The following is a 27,849-nucleotide window of genomic DNA, read 5'->3' on the forward strand; positions in this document are numbered from 1 at the left end:
TAAATGATATTGAGAAGCAACCTAATAAAAGTTTAAGATTGACACAATATTTCTTTATTGTTTTGCAAATGTTATTCTGAAGCGAAATCTCAATGAGTTTTAAAAATGTATAACAAACGATAGCGACATCTGCCAAAGGTGTTTTAATTATTATAAAGGTGTTTACTATCGACGGAAACCAAATGTCAATTGTGAGTGTAAAATTTTATAAGTGTATAATGTCATTTATTTTTTTTAAATTTTTGTACAGTTGAAATATTTAAAATTTTCGGACCCAAGTACTTAGTCAAACGAAACTTATAATTATCCTTAAATTTGGCCTGATCTTAGACTGTAACTAAACTCACTGACTTTGTAATATTCGATTCTGATACTGATAACATCAATGTAAATAATAAAGACTATGTTCAACCAGACTATTAAAATAAAATGAAATTATATTATTGTTTTATTCATTTGTAATGATGATAGAGACTTCGGAATGGATGGTGCCGTAGCACCTTTCAGTTTACATGTTTGACTTATAATGTTATATGGCAACTGTGCATTATAATTTTTACTGATTTCCTGGGAGCTTTATTCCGAACTTCCCCTACATTGAATTGTCAATGACAACTCCTCATTCTTTCACTCTTTTCATTGTAAAATAAGGATGTCTAGCCAAGCATCTCCACTGTGCAACTGCTTTCTATGCCTCTTTGTTTATAATTGAATGATGAATTCAAACTTGTAATATTTGTTTAGAAGTTGGACTTAGGTTAAAGTTTTATTTGTGTTCGGTTTTCAGTCGGGGCTTGTCTCAGAAGGTGTGGGCCTGAGGCTGTTGCCACAGTGGCATTGTCCTAAGATTGGCTCTGTCTCCAGGCCCATTGAAACTGGAACAGTGAAAGCATACAATTGGTGTTTTGTAAGGAAAGATACACACATTTTGTGCTGATTGAGTGATTGGTTTTACTTGCATATTTTGACACCCAGTTGGAAGTGAAATAACCTTACTACTGCTAATCTACAACAGTAGAAATACTGAGACCTATGGTTACAGTGTATAGAATTCAACTTTCAGTTTTCTGTAACACTGATATACCCTTTTCAAATTGAAATATTTCTAAAATATTCAAAACAAAACATGTTTAACCACAAGGCTTATATATGTTTTTGGAAGAAAATGGGAATTAGAATAAAATTATTTTGAAATTAAATATTTCAAGCTTAGACATACCTATTGCTTTAAGACACACTGTTTTAGTATTACAGAATTTTATAAGTGTTTTTGTTAAGTTAGATATGTGTGTGAAACAAATTATGTAACTCAAAATCATAATTTAGCATGCATGATTGATTATTTTGTTCTTCCAAATGTGCTTGAGCCACTAACACAAGTAAAAATAGTTAAAACATTTTAAAATATTTGGCTATTTTAGTAAATATTGAGGGAGCATATAACAGCAGTGGGGATTCAATGAAAACTAACATGATGAATGGCAGGTTGGGCTTTAGTTCTCATGTAGGGTTACCCAGCTATGAGTATTGATTTTTGCCATTCAGTATAATACCAACAGTTTTTTTAATGTGTGCATGACAAGCCATTATCCCATAAAGCAGATTAGTATTTCATTAGAAGTTAAATATTTTTTGTCTGCAGAATGACATTACTGAGAATGCTGTCCGTTACAGTTCTAATAACCAAATAAAAAATAGGCTATGTATTTGTTGTGTTGTAAGGTGTATTTTGAATGTTACCAAGAGACTGAATGATGTTATGGTTAAGTAAATTTGTAAGTGTAAGCCTAGAATTTTCTAAATAATGTCATGAAAATCTATTAAGTTTTTGAAGTGTCAAGAAATGAGGCTAGATTATAAATAAGATAATAAGTATTTTATTTGTAGTGAGCAGAGAATAAATAGTGAAATAGTATTGAGTTACTTTTGTTTTCTTTCATTTGTGAAGTATTTGTTTTTGTGTTAATTATTACATTATTGATGAGCCCTGAAAATGAAGGAATTTACTTTAACATTAATTGTGTTAAAATGAGCATGATATTTCCTTAGGCCTACAAGTTACAACAAGTGAAATGCAGAAGTGTTAAGAAAACAAACTAATGTATTATCATTATATAGACTTTTCTGGGCCTGTTTTTACCTAATAATTTAAATAAACTGCCTAAAAAAAGGATCATATTACAACAGTAGTAAAAAATTGTGTTAGAACAAACCCCCTATATCTGAATAATCATACCATAGACTCTGTCTACTTCATATAGGGGCACATGAACTAAAAATAATTGCTTTCTTCATTATAGTTTCAAATATATGTAGTTATTGGTTATTTTTGGTGTTGGAAATTTTTGAGAAAAACCCATTAAGTGCAAACACGTTTTGCGGCTATTTTTGTGTAAATGTTTGCACATTTAAATACTAGCAATATTTTGATTAAAATCAATAAAAATAACAAAGTGCAAAAAAAAATAAATTTGCATAAGCTATATTAATTAAAGCAAAACCAGGTACATTGCTTTTGCTTCTTGCATGTACTGCGTATCACATTTCAAGTTTGCAAAACAAACTTTCCTTCCTTTCAGTGTCCTGATTAATATTTGTCTGTATTAAACTTCTCATATAGACTTCGATAGATAGTAAATGTAATGTATGCTGTAAAAAGAAATATTTATATCACTTGTAATTGCTTAACAAATTATTTCTGTAATCCATGTCACAAAGTTTTATTGAGTGAATGTGCTAGAAAAAAATTAGAGTTACATATATTTTTACAGTTTTGTTTCATACTATTTTATTTAGAGACAACAGTTTTGGGCCATAGATGGAGTTATGAAAAGCACAACCAGAAGTATATAATTCTCTTCTAGTTAGAGTTACCTTAAATTATTGTTGTTCTTCTGAGGGACCCACCATTAATAATGGTATCAGTACGGAATGCACCACGCTTGACTCGACGTTATACACCATTTTTTAATGTACTTTTCTGCTTCATATTAGTGGCACTGATTTTAGGGGGGTTTAGTACCTTATGGCCATGGAATAGTGAAAGTCCAAAGTGTGAATTTGTGCTTCAGTCAGAAGAGTTTGCTCCTACTGCTACAGTTTTATCAACAGATGTTTCAGCAAAATCAACAAAGTCATCCTGCACATTCTTCAACTGTTTTGATGTTTACCGCTGTGGTCAACGGGGCTCATCTTTAACTGTTTACATCTATCCCATTGTAAGGTAGGCTGAACAGTACCAATTGTTGGTATTATTACCAGATTTATATATATATATTACTATAATTTATTTAAATTTTGTGGACAAATGTGTAGGTTGAGAAAACTAGAAGTACCTGGTTTTTATGTTTCATTCTGTTTTTTCCAAAATAATTCTTGAAGTGTACATTTTTGTGATGCTTTCAAAAATGAATATATTTTGTAACCAAAACATTATAAATAATGTATGTTATATGAAATTTGTATAATATACTTCAGTTATTCATGCACATACTGCTGTTTTATTTTGTCATGATAGAGCAGTATTGTGATTTTTTTTTATCTTTTACAATATTTACATTGTGGCCATTTCATTAAAACTTTTTGTATTCCAAAAGTTTTTATTTATATTACAGAGTTTGTTGTTTTTTTACTAGATATGTTGATGAGAATGGTTTGCTAGTGATGAATGCCATGTCTAAGGAATTCATGGAGATTTTAGAAACTATTCAAGAAAGTAAATTTTATGTGACAGACCCTGATAAAGCATGTATCTTGGTACCTTCTCTTGACTTGCTGAATCAGAATAATTTGCACCTCAAAGAAACATCACAAATACTAGCAAGCCTGCCATAGTAAGTTTAGATTGTTTAGTTAGTGCATTATTTTAATGGTTATTTCTTATATTTAGCAGTGATATTCAGTAAAATAACCACTTAAATATAAATTGGCTTATATTACAAATTACAACAAATAAATATTGCAGTTTTACATGTATTTTTCAACAATAACCACATGTATTAAAGGAAACATCATCTTGGTGTTTTTTTGATCGAACTTCAAGATTGTATTGATAATTTTTCACCACACCATGTGATTATTCTTGGATGTTCAGTGTAACTGTCATTTTAAGTTTTCACAGATTCTATGTTTCTATGGTAATTACTATCCTACAGTTTGAATAAATGTATTATGATTAATAAGACAGTCGAGCAGTCTGGTGTTCCTGTCAGTATGTAATATTAGCTTTAATGTTTTTCCCATCTGATTTTCAAATTTCTTGTACAGCATAACTTATTCTAACTTGCTGATAAGAAAATTACTAAAACCTATTATGCAGTTTGGTTTTATACCTAACACTCATAGGGAACTTCTGTTGTGTTTAATGTAAATCACTTGAAAAAGCTGAGTTGGTGAAGAAAAATATTTTAGCTCTGAATGTGAGGTTACTGAAATCCTATTATGCTATAAATGGTTTTTTTCAGTATTATATGTTTGATCTACAGTGGTTTAAAGATAATTCTAAAAAAACATTGTTCATGTTAAACCTGCATGAGCTTAGTATTTATGTAATAAACTAATAAATTCTAAGGAATCTAGAAACATCGTTTTATATATACATGTTTTTAGTTGGAATTCTGGAATAAACCATCTCCTGTTTAACATGTTGCCTGGAAATGTTCCTAACTATAATCCCTATCTGGAGGTGAAAAGAGATAATGCCATTGTGGCTGGAGCAGGATTGTCTACTTGGACGTATCGTCGAACGTATGATATAAGCATCCCTCTGTTCAGTCCTTTGAGTCAAGACTTTCAACATGAAGCAGTAGAGTAAGTCATACATCTTATTCAGCTAATTACCAAGAACTTTCTGTTTTAATTAGTACTAGGTGGGGTACCCATACCCTGGACAGAAGTTATGTAAATTTATAATTAATTAAAGGTTATCTTAGATAATGGAAAGTTGTTTCCTTTATATATAAAACACCCATAAAAACAGCAAAACATAAAATGTGAAACTGTAACTTTGAATGTATCTCCTCATGGATCCAACAAACCTTCCTGCCAAGTTTGGTGAAGATCTATCAATAGGTGCAAAGTAGAGGTAAAAAATCCTGCAAAAACACTTATGACCCCTCTTGCAAATCTACATGCACACAGTATAAAAATATTGAGAAGTTGGGGTTGCACATCACATAATAAAGTTTTTCCGGTATCGTTCAAGCAAAAGTTCCATAACAGTATAATTTTTTGAAAATGTTTATGTAGTTTCCCATGGATCTAATGAACTTCCATACCAATTTTGGTGAAGATCCATCCACATCCTCCAAGGTATTGACATGAACCTACAGCATACGACTATAACAGTACTCTATTATATTTTTATAGATGGTGCCATTGCATTAGATCTGCATGTGATGTATTTATGACATCATAGCTGCACCCTGAGTATGGAGAAAAATAAAGTTCTCCATGACAGGAAATAGAAGCAAAACAGAAAAATTGTGACCCCTCTTGCAAATCTACATGTATACAGAATAAAAATTTCCAGAAGTTGGGAGGTTTCACGTCACATTATAAAAAAAGTTTTTCCAGTATCATTCAAGCAAGAGTTCCATTATGGTATGATTTTGATTAAGAAACCTTTATTAAACCTGTTTCTACAGAATCAGTAAGAGCCAAAGAAAATGGTTGATTGTGTCTTCCCAAATTAACATTCATTCTGAGTATCGAGAAGAATTAGAAGAATTGGAGGAAGAGCATCCGGAGCTCCTTGTTTTGGATGAGTGTGCTCCTGCTAAACCTGATAATGCTACAGAAAGATGCCATGATGGTGAGATTTACTTCTATCCATCCATTTTAAAGGTGAGTTAAAATTTGTTACTTTTGATTTCTGAATGCTTAGTTATTTTTTTACAAACATCATAATAAGATTACAGTCAGTCTTTGATATTTGACTCTTAACTGGCTTAGAATGGTTATTGGATCAAAGTTCATGAGTAAAGTAATTTAAAGGTTTAGGGTGTGATTATGTATAGCATTGTTTGTTACTTATATGCTACATCAGTTTTGTGAGTGTTAAAACAGAAAGAACCTTTAAAAAACAGTAACATTAATCTTTTTTATGGCTTCCTAATAGTGTAGTTTATTTTTTAAATCCAATTACTTATTTAACTTCTCCATACAAGTTATTTCTGCAAAATGTACTCCACTTGTCCCAGAGGCTTATATTATGGTTTGTTTAAACAATTTTCAATTTTATTTCCATGTAATATAGAAGTTCAGTGAATCAGAATGTAGTTTTATATAACAAAACATATTCTTTTACATAGAATTCTACTTTCTGCCTGGTATTACAAGGGGCAAGACTGGCCCAAGCAACTCTCTCTGATGCCATGATGTATGGATGTATTCCAGTAGTTGCCATTGATGGATATGTGTTACCCTTTTCTGAAGTTTTAGACTGGAAAAGGCATGTTATCTCTTATCATAAACTCTTGAAATATTTTTCTGGGTGGGGCAAAAGTTACTGCACAGTTGGTGCTAAAGAAAAGTTTGAAATTACAATTTAAACCAATTATTGTTTGTGTAAGAGTAATATTTAGAAATTAAGTGTGAAACAACTGTATTATTATTTTGGATTCATCCTATGTATACATGTGTATGGTGTGTTTACACATGTATACATATATATATACATATTTGTATGCAGATTAAAAATCTAAATCTTGCTTAATAAAATACGGTAAGACGTTGCAAAGAAATAAAACTATTAATCACATTTGCAGCAGACTTCTTCCTAGCTCTATGGTTAACATGATTCATGATTCTACCTGATCTCTTATGTATTTCATGATAAACATTTTTCGTGTCTTTTGCAGCAAACCAAAATAAAATTTAGTTGCATAAAAAATTTTTTTAACACATATACCAGTGGGCTACTGATGTGATAAATACATAAGAAAAATTATACTCTGTTAACTGCACAATGTGTTAATGATCTAAGGGGTTTCCTTAACACAAGTAAACATCTGAGATATATCTTGTAATCACAGGTATAATCAATAAGCAGTGAATTTTAATATTCATGCATTCTGATAAATATGAGGAAGAGACATAGATCTTTGGACAATTTTTAATGTTAATTCAAACCTGTATTTAATTCATAGTTTCCTGTAACATACCATTATTACAACTAAAGTTATAAGAACAAGATAAATAATAATTTTCACAGAATTTAGAATTAATACTCACAGGTAATATTTAGCATATGAGATATCACATAATTTTTGGAAATTAAAATGTTGATGACGAGATGAAATAATCAACTTATATCAGTGTAGTATTCTTAGAAATTTAAAGCAATCTTAATTTTCTATGAAGCTGTTTTTTTTATGTTAATTTGCATAAAGATAAACAAATATGAAACACACACACACATAAAAACATGTTAAAAGGACTTGCATCAATTAACTGGAAAAAAAAAATAAACATACATGTTTATTTATATTATCCATTCCTCAGTAAAACTGCTAAATGTACTAAGTGAATCATATCTGCCAAGTTCTTAGTAAACATTACAAGACTGGTGTGCAGAAAAATTCAAATTTTTAAAATTAAATGTTTCAACTAAATATTTATCTGTGTATTTCCAATGCCTTAATTACATCAGTGTGGGTGATGGGTAATTTTCATTATAATTTTTAGTCTTACAGTTGTCATATTTCATTTATATATCTAGTTCTTTTGAACAAAATTTTAAAGTTTATTTAAGTGAACCAAATAATTGGAGACAGGCTAAGAAATGTTCCTTATCTAACAGTAACCTATCTTTTGATATTATATAAAATAGGTGCTGTTTTAAGATTGAATAAAATAACTTCAGTTTATAAATCAGTGAACAAACTTTGAAATAAATTTAACAAAGAGAAAGATAATACAGAAACTGTGAATTTATTCAAGTTATTGGTCTTAAGATCAAGCTTATGTTGGTCAAACAAAAGAATCTCTTAGTTAGGGTAAAGGATCTTGAGGCTACTGTCATTGTAAAGAAATTGAAAAATTAGCTTTAGCATTATATGTCCACATAACCAATCACAAAATTAATTTTGATCAATCAAAAATCATTGAAGAATCCAAATTCTATAACCACAAGCAAATCAGAAGAAATATTTAAAAATAGAGAAGTTATGTTTAGTAATGTGTTGTAAACTATATTTTTAAGGTTGAAAGTGAGACATTTGCTAAAGGATGCATGATATTAATAGTTATCAGGTTCTAGAATACTTACTTTGGAATATTAGTGATTGAAAGTTTTGTTAAAGATTCTGTAAACTAGGCTAGAAATATAAACATAAGTAGACTGTTCAGTAGTAGAAACAAGTGAATGAATAGTGAATTAGTTGGGTTTTTTTCAGTCACTCACAGAAGTATTTAAATCCTTGTTATTGCATGTCACTGAACTATAAACTATTTTCCTTTTTTGCAAGTGATTTCTGTTTTATTTTTATTCCCCCATCTTCACCTGTTCAGTAATGTTTGCTTTGAAGTTTATATGATATTGTTTTAATGGTTTCCATTGTTGGGAAAATCCTTTTGAATTAATTAGAAAAAAATAATAATGAAAAAATTCAGTCAATTTAATTTAATTCAAGGGCCTAATTTCACAAACTGTCTCACACAATTCCAACTCTTTAGTTTTTTTTTACGTATGGAACTTTTCTAATCTGTATTTATTTTGTCACTTGAAATACAACTCACAGTGTACACCATTGAAGTAAATAATTGTCTCAAAGTAACTTACACAAGCTACAAATTTATTCATTTTTGGAAAAATTTCACACATTAGCCAATGTGCATATTTTGCAATGTTAAAACTTCCTTCAGGCTGAACAACAATGCAAATTACAGTAAACATCTACATTAAAAATAAACAGGCTTCAACACTGCTAATGCTGTAACATTTGTATGTCATATAGTAATTAAAGAACAACAGTTTATATATACAAAATCCAAGTGTAATTTGTTTTTAAAGATAATGTAACATTTGATAATAAATAAACAAAAACGTAAAGCATTAGCAGCTTAATAATTTGCATGTTTCAGAATTCAGAGTCCTGTTATTTGATTACCTTGAAAGCAAACTGTACTAACTTAATATTATTAACATTATAATAATTAACATTATTATGCTCCATTGTTTTCCCTCCTTCCCCTGACATCAGATTTCATTTTGTTTCTCAGTTGAAAACTGGCGTTAGCTTGCTTCATCCTCTTTGGGCTTCTGATGTTAATGCTTTGGCTAAAAAGCAAGTTTATCAACTTTTCCTCAACTTTCAGCAGTTGGAGTCGCTTTTACCAATGTTATAGTCTGTCCCTTATAATCTTATCCATTTTCCTGTCTTCATCTTACCTGTACAATTCACCTGCAGTACTTGTCCAACATATCTCTCCTCTCTCAAGCACTTCATCATTTCCCTGAGGGTGTTTTATGTAATACAGTTTCCCTCCTTGCTCTTCCTTGGTGGTGTTGTGCTCTTTGGCCCTATCCCTTCACATGTTTTTATTGCTGTCAGGATCACATTGGGAAGGATGCTATCTTTTTCCTAATTTTTTTGACTTTCAGATGATTTCTTTCTTTTATTAGTTTGTTTTACTATGTTTTCCACAGTCTTTCAAATCACTTGTGGATTCTGTGAGTTCACATTTGACTCTTTAGTCATTGGTTAGTCATTTTATTATCCTTATACTATGCCCTCTCCTATAACTGTTTCTTGTCTTGCAACCTCTTGTCCTTTACTAGTTCCTTCTGCTAAGGGTTTGAAATTTCACTGTGTGTGTGTCTTGAAGTCAGGTTTCTCATTGGCAGCAGTTAGAATTATCTTTCAGATGGTTTCTGGTCCACTGGGACACATTTGGCTAATTTTATTCTCCTTTGGTTGTTATTCACTACCTATTCTTGGGTAATCCAAGTTTTATCAAAAGGATTTTTCATCCTTTTCCTTTCCCATGCACCTTTGTCTCCTGTACTGATTTCCTTCATGTTAATTTAAAATCCAGCTGCCTGCCTCAGGTTGTGCTCACTATTCTATTGCAGAAAGCTATCAAGCCTGTCAGCCAACCTTCTCCAGGTTTTTGTACTGTAAACCATTTGTCATGTCTCAACCAATTGCTGGTAATTCCTAAATTTACCATTTAATCTTTTATCATGCTCAAGGGTTTTTATCTCCAGAATTATGTATGACCATGGTAGACATTTAGAATGCTTATCTCTGTAATCATATTTCTCATCAGTTCAGATGTTATCTTGCTTTGTGCCTGGCTGTTCAGGTTTGTTTCAGCAGTGCATATATTCTCTTGGGTAGTCACAGCTTTAGCCCAACTTCTGCATGCTCTGGGGCTGAGTTTACATCCTACATGGATGATTGGCTCTTTTTTGGACATTACAAACTAGAATTTTCTCAACAAATGCCTCTGCTTCTGACAGTAGAAGCTATGTTGTTTTGATTTAACAGTTAGTGAAGTTTCCTTTTGCTTATCCACTGTCTTTATCAACACTTCTCTCATTTGAAACCATTTTTCTCCACTTCCTTTCCATTTGCTAGTGGGGTACTCCTCATCAGGATGATTTTGCCACTTTACTCCAACATTAAGTTACCACTTTTGTTTATCTCTAGTTCATCATTCTCAGGTTATGGCAGTAGATTTCCTCACTCAAATCTTGACCAGCTACTTTCATTTATTTTTCTTCTGGGATTTGTTGACCTCATCATCATATATTTCTTCTGAGTTGATTTTTTCTACTAATAACTTCATCACCTAGTGAGGGTTGCTCTTCATTCTTGCCATTTTCTCTTTCATCTTTTACTTGCCTTTATTCCTAGTCTGCTCAACATAAACTTCTTTTCCAGTATCTGTTCTTCATTGTTTCATTGCCAACATGGCATCCTTTTGTGGTTCCCATATTCTGGCACTGTTCATCTGTATGTGACCTTTCTTTTTTTACTCTTAAGATTTGGGATTGTCAGCTGATTCACTTGGTCTATTCCTCCCTTTCTTTTTGGCCCGGCATGGCCTAGCGCGTAAGGCGTGCGACTCGTAATCCGAGGGTCGCGGGTTCGCGCCCGCATCGTGCTAAACATGCTCGCCCTCCCAGCCGTGGGGGTGTATAATGTGACGGTCAATCCCACTATTCGTTGGTAAAAGAGTAGCCCAAGAGTTGGCGGTGGGTGGTGATGACTAGCTGCCTTCCCTCTAGTCTTACACTGCTAAATTAGGGACGGCTAGCACAGATAGCCCTCGAGTAGCTTTGTGCGAAATTTCCAAACAAACAAACCCTTTCTTTTTCTTCCTAAATTAGTTTTCAGTAGCAGAGATGCCAACCATTACGATTTCAGTGTATACGTTACGACTATACGCTCATACAAACAAATATTATGACTTTTTGCAACTCCCAAATTATTATATATTATACAGGCCTATACAATAAAGTGATAAATTGTTCCCCCCAGAGCTTGTAAGGGGTGAAAAGAAAATTTCTAGTGAGATATGAATAAATTTTGATAATAAATAAAAGACATAGTCCAAATGGCTACTTCCAATAATCATGTTTGTGCTTGAAATAATAAAAAATATTTGTATCTCTGACGTCTACCAATAGTTTGAGTGCGGTGCTTCTCCATACTGGGCATGTGGGGGAATCCATAGTTATGTCATCAGTGCTTGTCAGCCAATCAGCGCTCACGTAGATGGGTATTTCTCGTTTTCTAAGTGGCATAGAAACGCCAATGCGATTGTTCACAAGATGGAGAAGAAGAGGCCTCGTTCACTAGATTGTCTTGTTTCTGGCAAATCTAAAAGGACTAAAACTGTGAAAGGGCTCTGTCTACAATCATTATGCTCAGTCATTTGATATAGTTGGCATCTCTGCAGTAGTCTTTGCTTAATATCAGGCCCCTTCCCTTGTTCCTGGAGTCTGACTTCCATCATGCATTGAAGGAAACTCTTTAGTTAGGCATTTGGCTTACTCTTCATATTGTTATCTCCTGATGTCTTCTTAGGTAGCTGTTTCTTTCTCATTGAGGTACCTCCTTTCACCTGACGCCATCCATCAAACTTTGATGTAGTTTTGACTGGGTAAGTAATTTTTTCTATATGTATTTTTCCCTTGAGAGGTATGTACCATTTTGGATTTATATCCCACTTAGTGCCCCTTTATTCTTCTAATGGGGTATGGGAGTCTTGCTACTTTCCAGTTCTGAGCCACTTGGTTTTGGACTGGAGTTGGCCAGCAGTGTACAGTCTGTTGCTTCCTAGCCACTCTACACCTTGAAGCAAATTCATTTTAGTATTCCCCACATTTCTGTATGTAGATGATTCTTCTATACTCTTTCAGTAGAGAGATGAGAGGTGATATGCTGTTGGTATAGATGGCATGCATGCCTCCATACAGTGGTTCCCTGAGGATAATGTTGTGCCCAGCTTCTGCATGTTTCCAATTTGAGGATGATGTTATACTCAAACTTTTATGCAGTTCCATCCAGGGAATAATGTTTTTTAATGTAAATTTGACACATTGCAATTCACTCCTTTGACTGGGCTCCTTTGTACTACCATCACCAGGATGTCAGTTTCCAATGGGTGGTTATGGATGAGAGCTGGACTTGTCAGTGTGAATCCTTACACATGTCGGTTGTGATTCCTCATCCTCACTCCAGTTTTGTTGTTTTACATCATATTCTCCACCTCAGTACAGTGGATTCTGGAGATTGATGTGCACACTTGTATTCCAACTTTTGTGTGGTTCTATTTATAGGGTAATGTTGTTTGAGGTGAAAATTCTCACTTCAGCATTCCACATGAGAGTTTCTTTTTCCCAAAACCATACTGATTGTGTGACTTCAAGGCTTGTGGCATGTGAAAATATCTTTTTATATAGAAGGCAGTACAGAATATATATATATATATATATATAGACACACACACACACATGCATTGTAAAGTTTTAAACCTCAAGTGTTGACTACATTTTTGTATGTTATATCTTAAAATATCATGTTTTACTTTTTGTTGAAATTTTTTATTTATAAAATGACAGAAGCTGTTTAATGTTTCAGTCATTAGAAGTTGCCATATGAATATATATATATTTTTATCAGACATTATTTTTAATGCTTTTTAATTCAGCTCTTATGTTTGACTGGTATTATAAAGAGTTCAAGCTGATTGATGAAATGAGCAGGTATTAAAAATGTGTGTGTTTGCTTGATTAATTGACATATTCAAAAGCCTACATGCATATATACGGTAGGAGTTTTTATTACTGTGCTAAATGTATTTTATTCTGAATCAATTAGTCTTGTGCTTATAGGGTAGCAGTGAGGCTTCGTGAAGACCATTTACATGATTTGATTCACGTTCTAAAGAGTATATCAGAACACCGTATTCTAGAGATGAGGAAACAAGCACAGTTTATCTGGACTCAGTACTTTTCTTCCATTCAGAAAATCACACTGACAACCTTGCAGATTATTAATGACAGGGTGTTTCCACATTTTGCTCGAACCTATGAAGAATGGAATGACCCACCTTGGAAAGTAGGTTGAGACTCATATCTTCTTTATAAGTTTCTGTAAGCTTATATTAGCCATGAAGTGAGTAAGAAGTCAAATTGAAATCCATCTATTTACTTTGACCTTTATAAAACTTTATTAGCCAGAGATACATCCAATTACAATATAATCTTGTACGTTTTTCTAACAATCACATTATTAACATTAACTGAGTTTAGACTAAGAGAGATGTAACAAAGAATAAATTTAAGTGTGAGGTTTATTTTTTTAGGCTAATTTCTTTATAAAAGAAAGGGAAAATATCAAAAATATATTAACACATTCCTCAGCTTGAAACTTCTTTGTGGGGTCTTTTTTGTTGTTAGTTGCTTAATGTGAAACAGATTTGTTATAGTAGTCCAGAGTATTACCAAACTAAAATAAAAAGTTATCAAACTGAAGTTGTGTGAGTTATGAATTCGATATTTTTGTGTTAAAAATTAGAAAATAGCAAAAAGTAAAAATAAAAAAATTTCAAAATACTATATACATTTTTGCATAGATTTTTTCTTGAATATGGTATTTCAGTTCTGTCAATTTGCAATGTTTGTTACGCTAATGAATGTTTTATAAAATCAGATGTAATGAGTATGCACTAATTAGCTTTTGTCCATCTGTGTGGATATGTGCATTTTAACTACAGCCCATTAAAGTTAGTATAAAATAGACAGTACGTTGACTGCCATGAAGATATATTTTTATCACAAGAGATAACATTTCTGGTGTGCTTTTATAACAGTGAGTAATATATTGAACTTTAAGAGCTAAAATTGCATATGTCATCTTATGACTACTTAAATTTGCTGGTAAAAGTTCCATCAAAAAACTAGTGGTGAGATGTTTTTGTATGTAACAAGGTTTTTGGTTTATCTAATGAAATTTTATACATACAACTTGGACAAAGCACACTAATAGTGGAGGAAGGCAAGCCTTTTTAAAGTTACTGATCACAATGTTGTAAAGCAGAATTGACATCTGGCATTTATCACTAGTAGTGGCATTGCCGATACAGCACTTATTCAAACAACATCACATGATGAATATATGAAATGAACTTAAAATAGAAGCAACTAAGGCAAAAATAATGAGGAGGTAGATGTTTCTTTTCATTTAAGTAATGTAAAGGAACAGAAGATATTTTGTAGGTTGTGTCCCAATAACAAGATTTATGGAACTTTACATTTAGTGAAAGTGTGCATATTTAGTAACATTTGGTCTAGGGTCACACTTTCTGAACATTTTCAATTTTATCAAGAAACAGGATAGATAAATACTTCTTTTTGTTGAAGGCATGAACATGAAGGTAGAATGTAACATAATTTTGAGAAAATGATAATGTTATCATGCATATTATATTGATTGAGGGTTTATGAGCTACTTAAAAATAATTTTTGGTAAGTAAAAGTTTCCTTTTTAAATTTTAGAATATTAGCTACATGTTTTCAAGACACATAAACAATTTTACCATAGTCAATATGATCTTAGGCATTTAAAGTTTATAACTAGAAAAGGGAACACAGTTTGTTCCTGTGATAGACCTGAATTTCTAAGCTGTTGAGCATGATTCAAATCTGAGAGATAAACAAAAAATATTCCCAGCACTTTGAAGTTTTGGGTGGATTATAAAAGTAACAGTATACCTCAGAGTGGATGGTAGGGTATTGTTGATCAGTAGCTAAAAATTAGGGACATTAGCAGATAACTTAAGTAGCTGTAAACTAAATACAAATGCATCTGAACAAAGTTTGGGATTTTATTCTTCATGGCAGCTATGAAATGTATATAATGCCATTTGACTCCAAGCTACAGATCTTTACTTGAGAAGTCACTGATTGATAATAATTTATTATTGTTATCTAGAACTTCAGATCTGTTTATTTCATCTCTACAACTGAAATTTGCTAGTTTCTTTAAACACTTTATTGAAAATTCTTTCAGAATTAATGTTTTAACAGAAGATAACTTTAATTTAGTGCATTTCATACAGAAAGTGAAAATAATTTTCTAACTGTCATTTCTGCACAGCTACAAGAAGTTTTATATGTAAACAATGTATCTATAAATTGTTTAGAAATTTTCTGCTTATTCCAAAATGTAAATCTACATTATCATCTCTTAGAAATATAATGATACATGTCTTGTTTTTTGAATCGTCTTCTTTCTCTCTCACTGGATTTGGGTTGTTAAACTTTTGGATTTTGGTGCTGGGTTTGAATCCACGTAATATCACAAAATATCTCCATCCCCTCCTTTATTTTATTCATATCTGTGTTAGAAGCATGATAGTTAATCCATTAGCATGGATGGTGGAATGCTGCTGATTGGCTGCCTTCTCTCTAGTCTAATTCAAAATCAGGGCTAGAAATGGGTAACTTTAGCAGCTTCACTATGAATACAAAATACAAATCAGTAGTTTTTGTTACAATATTTTTGTGCTGCTGTAATTTATGATGTTACTTCATCTGGTCTGAACAATTACTGATGAAACTCAGCTTTGAAAATAGTTAGAGCCAAGAGCTAAAAATGATTGGATTAAAAATATTTTATTCAGTGTAAGTGAATAAAAGGAAATAATGAGGTTTCAGCATTAACTTATGGATTGTTGACACATTAGTTGCCTCAGGGTTTTTATTAAGGGTGAACAAATAATCCTGATGTGAACATTTACTGAACAAAACTACAGATCTGGGAATTTTTTCATAATTTATTTTGATGTTCTACCTGATGATGGCTACAGGAATATTCTTCTATGATAAGACATTAGTGCATTGAGTTAGGTTTAATAAGTATAGAAAGAAGCAGCATATTATTTAGAAAATACAATTTATTAATTTTTTGATTAGCTATATTGTCAGGTTATCATATTGAAGAGAAATGCACAAATAAAGTAATTTATTATTGAAATAAAACATATTTATTAAATATAAATTGATCTTGACTGAGAATATTGTTGGCAAAATTTATATTGTGTCTAAGAAAGATAATAGTGATGCCATTTTGAAAGGTGAGATCAGTGATTACACTGGGGAACACTCATTTTGTTGCATTTAAAAAAAGACCTTTCTATAGTCAATTTGAGTGTGTTGATTTCAAATCTGAAGTCAGTTTTTGTCTGCAAGCTACAGATTTTATGCAATTTGACATTTTTATTTATTTTTTAATTTTTCGTTATTATAGAAATAGCAGGCCGAATAGCTGAGGGAATGTTCGGATACGTAATCTTATGTCTCAACACCCGTTGTGTTTACCATGCAGAAATAACAGTCAGTTACATGGTTGGTGGGTTCGCGCCAAATCATTGGAACACCAAAAGGCAGACCATTGTGTTTTCCTTTGGTCCAGTCTCAAAGCATTTCCTCACAATTGTGGCACACAACATGAGGTGCTCATTGCTTGTCTTGATCACCAAGATGAACTTCAAAATATGCCTTGTAGGCACGCTTGACGAACGAGGATATGTTACATCTCTGACGATTGAGTGTGTAGCATCCACATATGTAGCAGAAGGCATCAGGCTTGTTTCTGCAATGATATCTACTTTTGGAAGCCATGTTTGATCTGAAACAAAAGAAGAATGATCAAAATATTAGAAGCTATCTATATATATGGACGTGAAAATGCTTATACATGGTTTACGCAAGTTCACATTTGTACAATTTCATTAACCTCAAATTGCATACAAACTAGAGCTTGTAGAGAAAAACTAATTTCAGATTTGAAATCAGCACCTAAAACTCCTTCAGAATCAGTTAAAATATCCAACGCAACTCAAAGTTACTGAAAAAGTGTTCCCCAGTGTTATTGATAAACCTTTGTTTTGCAGTGTTTGTTTTTCTCTGTATTATTTATAGTAAGAAATGACAACTGCTTCATTCATGAAAATAAAGCATAAAAATGTACTAACAATATCAAACAACTCAAAATTGACTGGATATATAAAATAGAACTTTCTGGTAAGTAATATATGTATATATAGTAAAAACAATTTAAATTCTAAGATGAAAGGCAGTGTTTCAAGGTAGTAGCACTTGATGATAAACTTTTATTGCTGTGTGAATGTGAATACAAAAAATAATTGTTAATACAAAAAAGTCACTCATGGCCTAACTCATAGTTAACTTCATCTAATATTACAGAATGCCTTTTTTTGTTTCTCTTACACAAACACAGATTCATGTATGTATATTATGCATATGTGTATTTTAAAGATATGAATAATTATGTGGTAAGTGGTAATTTAAAAAGTATAACATCTTTTTAGGTATGTTGATATAAAACAATAGAAAGTATTTTGTTATGTAATAAATTTCCAAAATGTATAATATCATACTAATAAAAGTAAAAGCCTTTTTTTCTTTTTTTTTCTTCACCTTTAGAAATTTATAAAATGTAGAGATAAAGACTGTATTATGGTAGTTTCACTGACTTTTTACATTTAATTTTCTGAAGGAAGGAATAACGCCACCTTTAAATCTACCTGTCATTGTTCCAAAGTCTCAAGGATTTACTGCTGTTATTCTAACCTATGATAGAATGGAGAGCCTATTTAAGGTCATTCGGCGTGTTGTACAGGCACCAAGTATAGCTAAGGTTCTTGTAGTGTGGAATAATCAACAAAGACACCCGCCACCTGGTATGAATTTATCTTTATTAAGAAATAATATTTTGTTATGCTTTTCTCTTAGTTTTGTTACTAAAATCTTTTGACTTCAAACTCTCTCAATAAACTCTAATGCAATAGTGATAGAATATATAGACTGAAAAATGGGTAAAATTTCAAATGATGTGTTAACTTTCTCAAAGCTTTTGTTACATGAGGAATTTCTTTTAATAAGAACCTTTTTATTATTGTATATTTCCCTATTTTTATCCTTCCAGAAACAGTGGGAACTGATTGAGCAAAGCTGTTTTTAATTGAATGCTAAGTAAATCTGTCACTCATTGCATGTAAATTCAATAAAATAACTGCTAGATTTGGATATGTTGGATCATATGGTATAAGTTCAGCATTTATGTGATAAACTTATGAAGTGCATCATAGTGGTTAAGCTAGGTGTCACTAGGGGTAAAAACTTGTGCTTGTTGAACAATAATTTTTAATTGTGGTATTTCATGTGTGAATGCACACAATTTATAAAAAGTAAAGGAAGTATCATGTATTTATAATAATTAAAATTATTAAGTAACTTGCCTAGTTTAGTCATGTATGAGCTTAAGTACATACAGTTCTGAATGAATCTGATGGCAAAGTAGGGTATCTCAGTGAATATGAAGTTAAGCCTACTCCACAACACTTGATAGCCACCAAACATCGTTAGTACAAAAGACACTACGAACCAAGTGGTCTGATAAAAAATAAGAAAGTAATTGACTTATCTTGTAAAGAGTACTGAATCTAGCAGTGTTTTGAAAACCTGGGTTTTAGGGTCAAGTATAAAAATTCCACATGGGTATAGAACTGGTTCTCTAAACGTTTATTAACAAATGAAGGAACTCAAACACAGAACCTTATCACTGCTGTCTGAGATGGGACTCTGAGCATGATAAATCTTTTCCTCAAGTACCTTTCGATTTGCAATGTATATTATTATCTGTGTCCACTTTTTTCTTATGCTTAAGAGTAACATTGCCCATTCATCCATATTCTTAATTTTATTTTTACATAGTTTTAAGTTTCAAAATCTTCCACACATATGCATTTGTATGTTATTTTTTAAATCACACAGACAAAAAAAGGTAATGATTATTTTCTTTCTTTTTAATGGTTGGTAAATCTGGTTATCTTTTAGAAGCACGCATGTATTTTTTTTTCCATTACAAAACACAATAATGGTATGTAGTCTTTCCATATTTCTGTGAGTGTTTGAAGTTTTGAAATTTAACCATATTATAAATGATTGTTAATACAGTAATGTAAAGCACATATTCATGAGCACATGTATTAATTGAGTAGAAACTGTGATAAATTTGCAGAGGAAATTATACCCTGTGAAATGAATCATGCTTTACTCTGGGTACTTTTTGTGTTACAATAGCATAATGACTTAATTAATTTGATATATGAGAATAATGGTATGCTTGCTTATAAATTCATTGTTATTTTTTTCTTCAGCATCTTCTTGGCCTAAAATAAACAAGCCCTTGAAAGTGGTCCAAACAAAAGAAAATAAGCTAAGCAACAGGCATGTAAAATTATTATTATTTTTTTCTTTAATGAAACTAGTATTATTTCTACCTTTCCTATGTTTGACTTTACAATTGTTTTACTAGTATCTTTAAAAAGAATATTTAGTATCAAAAGTAATAGAATTTCTGTGAATTCAAATTGTTGTATTTTTAATTTTGACAGAAAATTTTTGAAGTATAGTTGATGCATTCATTCTAAACTATGTAGAATAATAATTAGTACAGTTGATAGATGGTGATGTCAATCTATAGCAGAACTACTCTGTTAACCCAGTTAATCAATACAGTTGGTTACCTTTGAACATTTAAATTATGTAAAATGATAGATTAATTGAAATTGTTATTAATTTTGCAAAAATTTAATTGACTTTTCAAAATTGGTTTTTGACTGATACTGTTTTTGGTTATTTAGACTGTCCAAGTAATTAAAACATTGTCATTATGATTCATTATTATTTTTAATCTAGTTTGATCAGCTTTATTGATTAGTGTCACAACTCAGAAAAATAATAAACTAATTGAAATTGCAGTTTCAGATTATTATTGTTTATTTGTTATCCTGACTTTCCAAATAATGAATTATTGTCATTATGATTTCTCAAATTCTCAATATTAATTTTTTGATTAATTCATGTCCTGGTTATTTTGAGAGTTGTCTCATGATTTAAGGGTCTTGGGTTCAATTCCCTTTGTACCAGATATAAAGCAACAAACATTCTTGATCTTCCAGACTTGGGGCATCATATTTGTTTCTTTGTTGTTTAGTTATATCAACTCTACTAATGATCTTTGCCAACTGTCCTAATTTTGAACAAGTCACTAGATGGAGAGCAAATATTGGTGGTACCCACTGTCAACTCTTGGGCGACTTTAAGGTTTAGATAGTGTAAATTTACAGTTATGAGCCTGAAAATTAATTGATTAGCAAATTTCATTAATTACTCAGCTCTAATCTAAATTTTTATGTGTTAAAAAATAACCATAACTTTTTGATGTAAAAAAATATTTGAACTCCTTTAAATTTTTTTGATAGACAATTAAAGATTTTATGTATATGTTGTTCTTTTGAGATGTCTTCTACTTAAAGCTGTGATCCTACATTTATACAGGGTTCAAAGAATATCAAGTATATTTACTATGAATTAATTCTTGTAAATTCTTCAGCTGGCAAGTTGTTTTAGATGCAAAAACATAAATGTGAAGCTGAGCATATTGTGTGATTTACCACTTGCCACTGATATAATCCAGTGACAAGTAGTAAATCATGTAACTGATTGGGCTTTACATTTATTTATGGTATATTAAATATTTTCTTTTTGCAGTACATAATTCAAACTACCTTGTAATATGTACCTGAAATGTAATGTTACAGGTTTTATCCATATGACGAGATAGAAACAGAAGCTGTTTTGGCAATTGATGATGATATTGTGATGCTCACAGCAGATGAACTGGAGTTTGCATATGAGGTAAAAGTTGGACATTTATAAACTTCTCAGAATGATTAAGCCAAATGTAGAATGTAAGCCAAAGTGAATTTAGTAACTATAATTTTATAAGCCCACTATAACTATGTATTGTTTTTTGTTTTGTTTTTTTATTTTTAGTGTTATATAGTTCTTGTGGAATAAGGCCTTTCTTTGGTTCTTTTGTGATTTTTAAATAACAAAACTAAGGTGTGTTTTTTCTTGAGACATATTAAACTTGTTTGTATTAACAAACAAAGATTTTAATAATATTATTTCATTAATGTATTGTTTTCTTTAGTTTCAAGAAGAAGCATTGTCACTAAATTGATCATTTGGTACAACTCAATATTACATTGATATTTAAACAAAAAAAAATTTTCAACTAAGATTTGTGATGCTCTAACTCAGATGTCTTAATAAACTTTCTTTTTTTTTAATAATTTTATTTTACTTGTTATGTTCAGTTATTCAAACATTTCCAAATAATTCTTTCTTTTTGAACATCCTTTGGTGCTTTAATGTTATGCTTTTATGGCAGGTATGGCGGGAATTTCCAGATAGAATTGTGGGGTTTCCATCACGAGTTCACTTGTGGGATAATAGTACTGGCAAGTGGAAATATGAATCTGAATGGACCAATGAAATATCTATGGTACTTACAGGGGCTGCCTTCTATCACAAGGTAAGATTGTCAACTTAGTCTTGAGACTCACAAAGTATACTTTAAACAATAAGAAAAATTATTTGTGCCATTGTGTTTAAGTGAGTCACTTTGTAGAATATGTATAAATTGAATTTCCACATCTCTTACACAATTGTGTTGCCCTCTATGAAATATTGTTGAATGTATACGACTACTGTGTCTCATAAGGAATTTCTGAACCACAAAGTAGTGTGTTGAACCTCTTCTCACTACATACCGTTAGACGTATTTGCAAGTTGAAATGAACTTGCAAATACTTGACAATGTCTGGCTTAAAAAGTGATAATAGAAACAGGAGTATAAGTCTGCTTCTTCCACTGTTTTTAGCTTCAATAACAGTCTGTTATTTCTCTGCAAAGGTTTGTGTGCTATGAATGTCGTTAACTGTCACTTTCATTTGCTGTTGGTTACTTCAAATACTTCGGCCCGGAATGGCCAAGCGTGTTAAGGCGTGCAACTCGTAATTTTGAGGGTCACGGGTTCCCATCCCCACCAAACATGCTCACCCTCTCAATCGTGGGGGCATTATAATGTGACGGTCAATCCCACTATTCTTTGGTAAAAGATTAGCCCAAGAGTTGGTGGTGGGTGATGATGATTAGCTGCCTTCCTTTTAGTCTTACACTGCTAAATTAGGGACGGCTAGCACAGATAGCCCTCGAGTAGCTTTGTGCAAAATTCAAAACAAACAAATCAAGTACTTCACTGCTAAGCTTCTTACATGTGATCTCTCATTTATGACATTCACTCTATGGCCTTGATGGAAAATTTGCACCATTGAATTAAAACGTTCTGGAAGATATACTTGTCCTTCTACAGATGGTAAATTACACATTCAAAGCTGAAATTTATTTAATGAAAAAGTGTTCATTAGTTTTATACGTAACAAAATTTTTAATGACTTTGTTGTCTTACAAGCAAGCACTATCAGCTCGTCTTTAGTCAATTTGTGTTCTATATGTGTAAGCCATTTCTTATATGTTCATGTGGTTATAACTGTCACAAATCAGCTAAAAACTTTCATTAATAAGATCAAGCACAGTTTTGATAATATGTTAAACTTACTGTATATTATTATAAGGTGACTAACATTTCAAAGACAAAAACAGAGATTATGAAGATAACTGATGAAGAAATCATTGCTCAGCTAGGCAGCTGTGCCATGAAATAATTATGTTTAATAACTAAACGTTAAGTGATAAAATATTTTAGTTTTATGGTTAAGTTGTAGGGTTATTCTATATGAAACACAAACTTAGTGCAAATTTGGTTTGACTTGTCATCATTAAGAAATATTGCAGTTTTGCACAATTGCAAACTGTGAGTATTATTTAGTTACTCTTAAATAAAATTTTATTTTCAGAAACTTTGGAAAGTTTATGGTATTCCAAACATTGTGGAAAATTTTAAAATATTTAGACTTCAAAGACAGTGTTAGAATTTTTGGAATACTTTATTTATTATATTTATTATAACATTTAGACTTGACATTGTTATATACAAAAGTGTCTGAATTGTTTTGTACAGCATTTTGTTGTAGTTTTTTTTTTGTTCATACTTGAATAGTTTGAGGTGTAACATTAATTTAATTGTAAACTAATTCCAGTTAAGTATTTTTTAATAAATCAATTTTCATAGCCTGTATGTTTGGGTCAAGGCATTAAACATGGCTAAAAATCAATAGACTGTCTTTTGGGTAGTCCCCTTTCAGGGAAGGTTGTCAGTTTAAAATCTTTCATTAATGCATTAATTTTATTTTTTATTTTTAGTACTATAGCTACTTGTACACCACATCTCTACCTGGTGACATTAAGACATGGGTGGATTCACGAATGAATTGTGAAGATATTGCTATGAACTTTCTTGTGGCTAATATCACTGGTAAGGCTCCAATCAAAGTGACTCCACGAAAAAAATTTAAGTGTCCTGAATGCACTAATGTAGAAATTTTATCTGCTGATGTTCTTCATATGGCTGAAAGATCAGAATGCATCAATAAGTTTGCACAAGTGTATGGAAAAATGCCTTTGAAGACTGTAGAGTTTCGTGCTGACCCAGTACTTTATAAAGATAACTTCCCCGAAAAATTAAAACGATTTAACAACATAGGCAGTTTGTGAATTAAGTATCAGAAATATTTTTTTTTTTAAATCTCTTGCTTACTGTCACTTTATTTTTGCATAAAGATATTTCTGGATAATTCTGAAAGCAAATGCATTTTTTGAAACTTGAAATTACCATTTTTAAGTTTAGAAGTTTGTTTTTTTGTTAATAAGGTAATAACAGCAGCGCAGAGTTTTACTTGCTGTAATGAAAGCATGTGATTGAGTCTACATGGAATTAATTACAAAATTGAGTTTTAGTAGTAACTTTAAAAGTTAAATATCTGTTCTATCTACTTTATAGTAAACATGTTTTGTCTCAACTTTAAAGTACCAACACTTGTTAAAGTGTTTACATAGGTGGTGGAAACTTTTCCCAACTGTGAGGAAGAAGCCAAAACTTATCATGTTGTTCCTTCTGTAAAAGGTGTTGAAATTTAACTTCCATAAGTTTAGTTTATTAAAAAGATCTTGTTTATTATGGTGACATATTTTGTTGAATTAATTATTTGTTTTTATAGGTTTTAATTGTTTTTTGGGAATTGTATTATGCAAGTTTTTTGTTTTTTTAATGTTCCTAACAAGCTAGGGTTGTTGTACTTGTAATTGTGGTTAAGAAGCAAGATAACCTTCTACAATACTGCACTGTTCCTGCTCAGTGCTTACAGGTATGTGTTACAATATTATACAACAATCCATGGAAAAGAAGGCTGATTGTAATTCTATCAATTTTTATTAGTTGTTTTTGTTTCTATAGAAATATTTTGATCAGTTGTTACATTTCTTTTATGCAAATTATCTTCGGCCTTGCTTAAAGCTTTATGTGGCTTTTCTTGTCTACTTACATAATAACACATCAGTGAATGACTCACTTAGAATTTTCCAAAATTATGAATGAGTCTCTCACATGTAAATGGAACTCTTTTAGCAGTTTCATTTATGTTCAGTTCATCAGCATCTTGTTCTCATTTTCTTAGTTACTTTCACTATTGATCTCCAGAAGTTCTTTACAATGCTGGCAAGCTTCTATCAGCTGTACCATTTGATACTAGAAAGGTATTGATTTTTAGTGAACAAAATATTAGAGAAATATACAGCCTTAAATACATCAGTTAGAGTGGTAGTGCTTGTAACTTTATTGATATTCAAGGATGGAACATTCCTATTGACTCTTTATGAATCAAATCTGGTAGGATTCCTAGCTGATGTTCTTGAAACTGAAACCTTGGTGTTTTGAAAAATGACTGTTTGTAGAATATAATTTTCTTCACTTCTCTGCAGCTGATTTTCTTCTTTATTGGCATATGAATCCAGTAGGTTCACAATTTCCCATTGTAAACCCAGAATGCTTTGGTCAAAATGCCATTTCATTTTGAACCATGGTAATATTCAAAACTTCAAAATACTGCTGCCTGAGAAGGTTTTTGATCTATCAAGTTGCTGAGAATCAGTTCTGCTGTTTGATGCTTCATCAGTTTCTTGGCTGTGAGTAGTGTTGGTTTTTCAGTTTAATTTGCTCTTTGGTTAGGACCAAATTGTAGAATATTTAAAAGATCCTCATCAATTCTTTTTCATGCCAAGATTACTAGAGTGATTTCAACTGACTACAGATCTTGCAAAGAGCAGTATTTTCTTTGTAAAACTCAGAAAGTTTACTATGTTACACTTGATATAAGATAAGCTAATGTTAGCGTGAAGCATACCTTGAACTGTTACAAGTGTGTAAGAAACCTTTAGCTATATTGTTACACTCATCATCACAAAACAAAAGGATTTCAAGCCAACATTCTGCAACTGTTTGGTAATGTGTGAGAAAAGTATAAATGGTACCTTTTCTAATATCCATCAGGTGGAGTAGAGTGATCTGATGGAAATTTCCCAAGACTAAAATTATTTTGGAGATTTCTAAAAAATTACTCAGCTGAAATACTGAACAAATTTTGAGATATACATGTGAATATTCAGTGCATTTGTAATTGTGGTGTGCTGAAAAACAGGATCTTGGAGGGTGAAGTAAAGACAATGCACATATAAAGCTGCTCATTTTGGTTTATATATTCTTGCAGTAAGCACTCTTGTTTAAATTTCAATCAGAAAATGATAAAATTCAAAGTTCCATAACAAGCTACTGTGTACTCATGATTTTAAAATGACAGAATTTGGAAAACATGTAATAATACATGAGCTATTCCTTTTTAAAATCAGAGGATTTCAGAACAGTAGTACTATTACTGCACTCAATGTTTGCCTGTGTGTGTGTATATATATATCTGTGTGTATGTGTATGTATATCTGTGTGTATGTGTATATATATCTGTGTGTATGTGTATATATATCTATGTGTGTGTGTATATATATATATATATATCTGTGTGTATGTATATATATATCTGTGTGTATGTGTATATATATATCTGTGTGTGTGTGTGTGTGTGTGTGTGTGTGTGTGTGTACACTTATACAGGTCTCAGTTTTAATTTTTATAGACACTAGCCAATGGTTTCTAGTTAATCTTTCCATCGCTAGGATTGCTATAGTAACAACATTATTCTTTTCTAAAATTAATTTTAATTGTGTTATAAGTAATTGTATCATGTATTTAAATGTTAATAAATTTGTACATTGCATATTTATGTATAAATCTTCTGTATAAAATTTTCTTTTCAAATATTTGTGGTTATCAAAGCTAATTTTAATTGCATATATAACAGTGCTTTTATTTTTATCAGTTGAAAAAATTTATGAAATACTTGATCTGGTTGGAAATAAGTGCTTCTACACAAGGTGCTCTTAAAACTTGTAGCCTACAGTACCTACTACTGAAAGATGCCCATATTAAAAAGGTTGTTGTTATCAGGTTACAGATTTAAACACTAAAAATATGAGAAGTCAGTAGGCCTAAAATTTGTGCCAGTCATAGACAAATTAAGACAAAAGTGGAAACATAATTTGCAGTTCACATGTTTTCTGTTTTATTATTACTTTCAATAATCATCCACTTGGGACATGAATCTGTATAGCTCGTTTACATGTTAATTAATTTGATAACCAATCAAACAAGTTGAAACAAAGGTTGCACCATCCTTATTTCTTGATGCTCAGCTGTGTCATACACTGTGCAGGCAAACTACAGTACAAGAAACATTATGCTTGGAGTGTTTTTGAAAGATGGACCTTCATCACCTTGTAGTGAATTAGGAACAAATAGAAAGTTGATATATTAAAGATAAATGGTTTTCATGGGTATTTTAAATAGCTCACTGAGAAAAGTTATCAGATTATTTTGTATTTGACACCTTTGTAAATTTAGTAGTAGTGTTGTGCTCATACAAAAATATGATTTTAATTTTTCTTCATTTCTAAACTGTGGCTTATACTATTTTTTTCTGAAAAATATATTAATGGTATATATATTTTGATCCCTCTTGGTGTACTCAGCAAATACCCTGATGTGGCTTTGTTATTAAAAAAAAAAACATAATTTTATGCTAATTTCATTATTCATAATTTAAGGAAAATCTTTCACAGATAAAAAAAACTAAATACAAAGTTTTGTTGCTGTAGACCAAGCTAGATTATAACCCTCGGATGTATTCCTGCATGATGTATATTCATTGAAATTTAGACTTACTTAAAATACATGTATGTGACCTAGAATGAATACTGTGCATGTGTTCAATATTTATTGAGAATAATTATGTTCTGAACAAAAGTTTTATTATAGTTTTTTGATGTTGAATTGTTGGTAGTTTTTTGTCACACTTAATACTGGAAAAAATTCAATAAAGATATTTCATTCC

General features: G+C 31.3%; 1 protein-coding gene across 1 annotated transcript; it reads left to right on the forward strand.

The window, feature by feature from the left end:
* The first annotated feature begins 53 nt into the window (after positions 1-53).
* Positions 54-27,849, forward strand: sotv (exostosin glycosyltransferase sotv). The gene is made up of 12 exons (XM_076475112.1): positions 54-191; positions 2,797-3,223; positions 3,636-3,833; positions 4,609-4,809; positions 5,646-5,844; positions 6,312-6,451; positions 13,349-13,574; positions 18,039-18,222; positions 19,702-19,771; positions 21,148-21,244; positions 21,783-21,926; positions 23,717-27,849. The coding sequence occupies exons 2-12, from the start codon at positions 2,916-2,918 to the stop codon at positions 24,065-24,067; spliced, it is 2,118 nt and encodes a 705-aa protein (XP_076331227.1). The 5' UTR covers positions 54-191; positions 2,797-2,915; the 3' UTR covers positions 24,068-27,849.

The sequence above is a fragment of the Tachypleus tridentatus genome, chromosome 13 (genome assembly GCF_004210375.1).
Source record: "Tachypleus tridentatus isolate NWPU-2018 chromosome 13, ASM421037v1, whole genome shotgun sequence".
NCBI classification, from domain to species: Eukaryota; Metazoa; Arthropoda; class Merostomata; order Xiphosura; family Limulidae; genus Tachypleus; species Tachypleus tridentatus.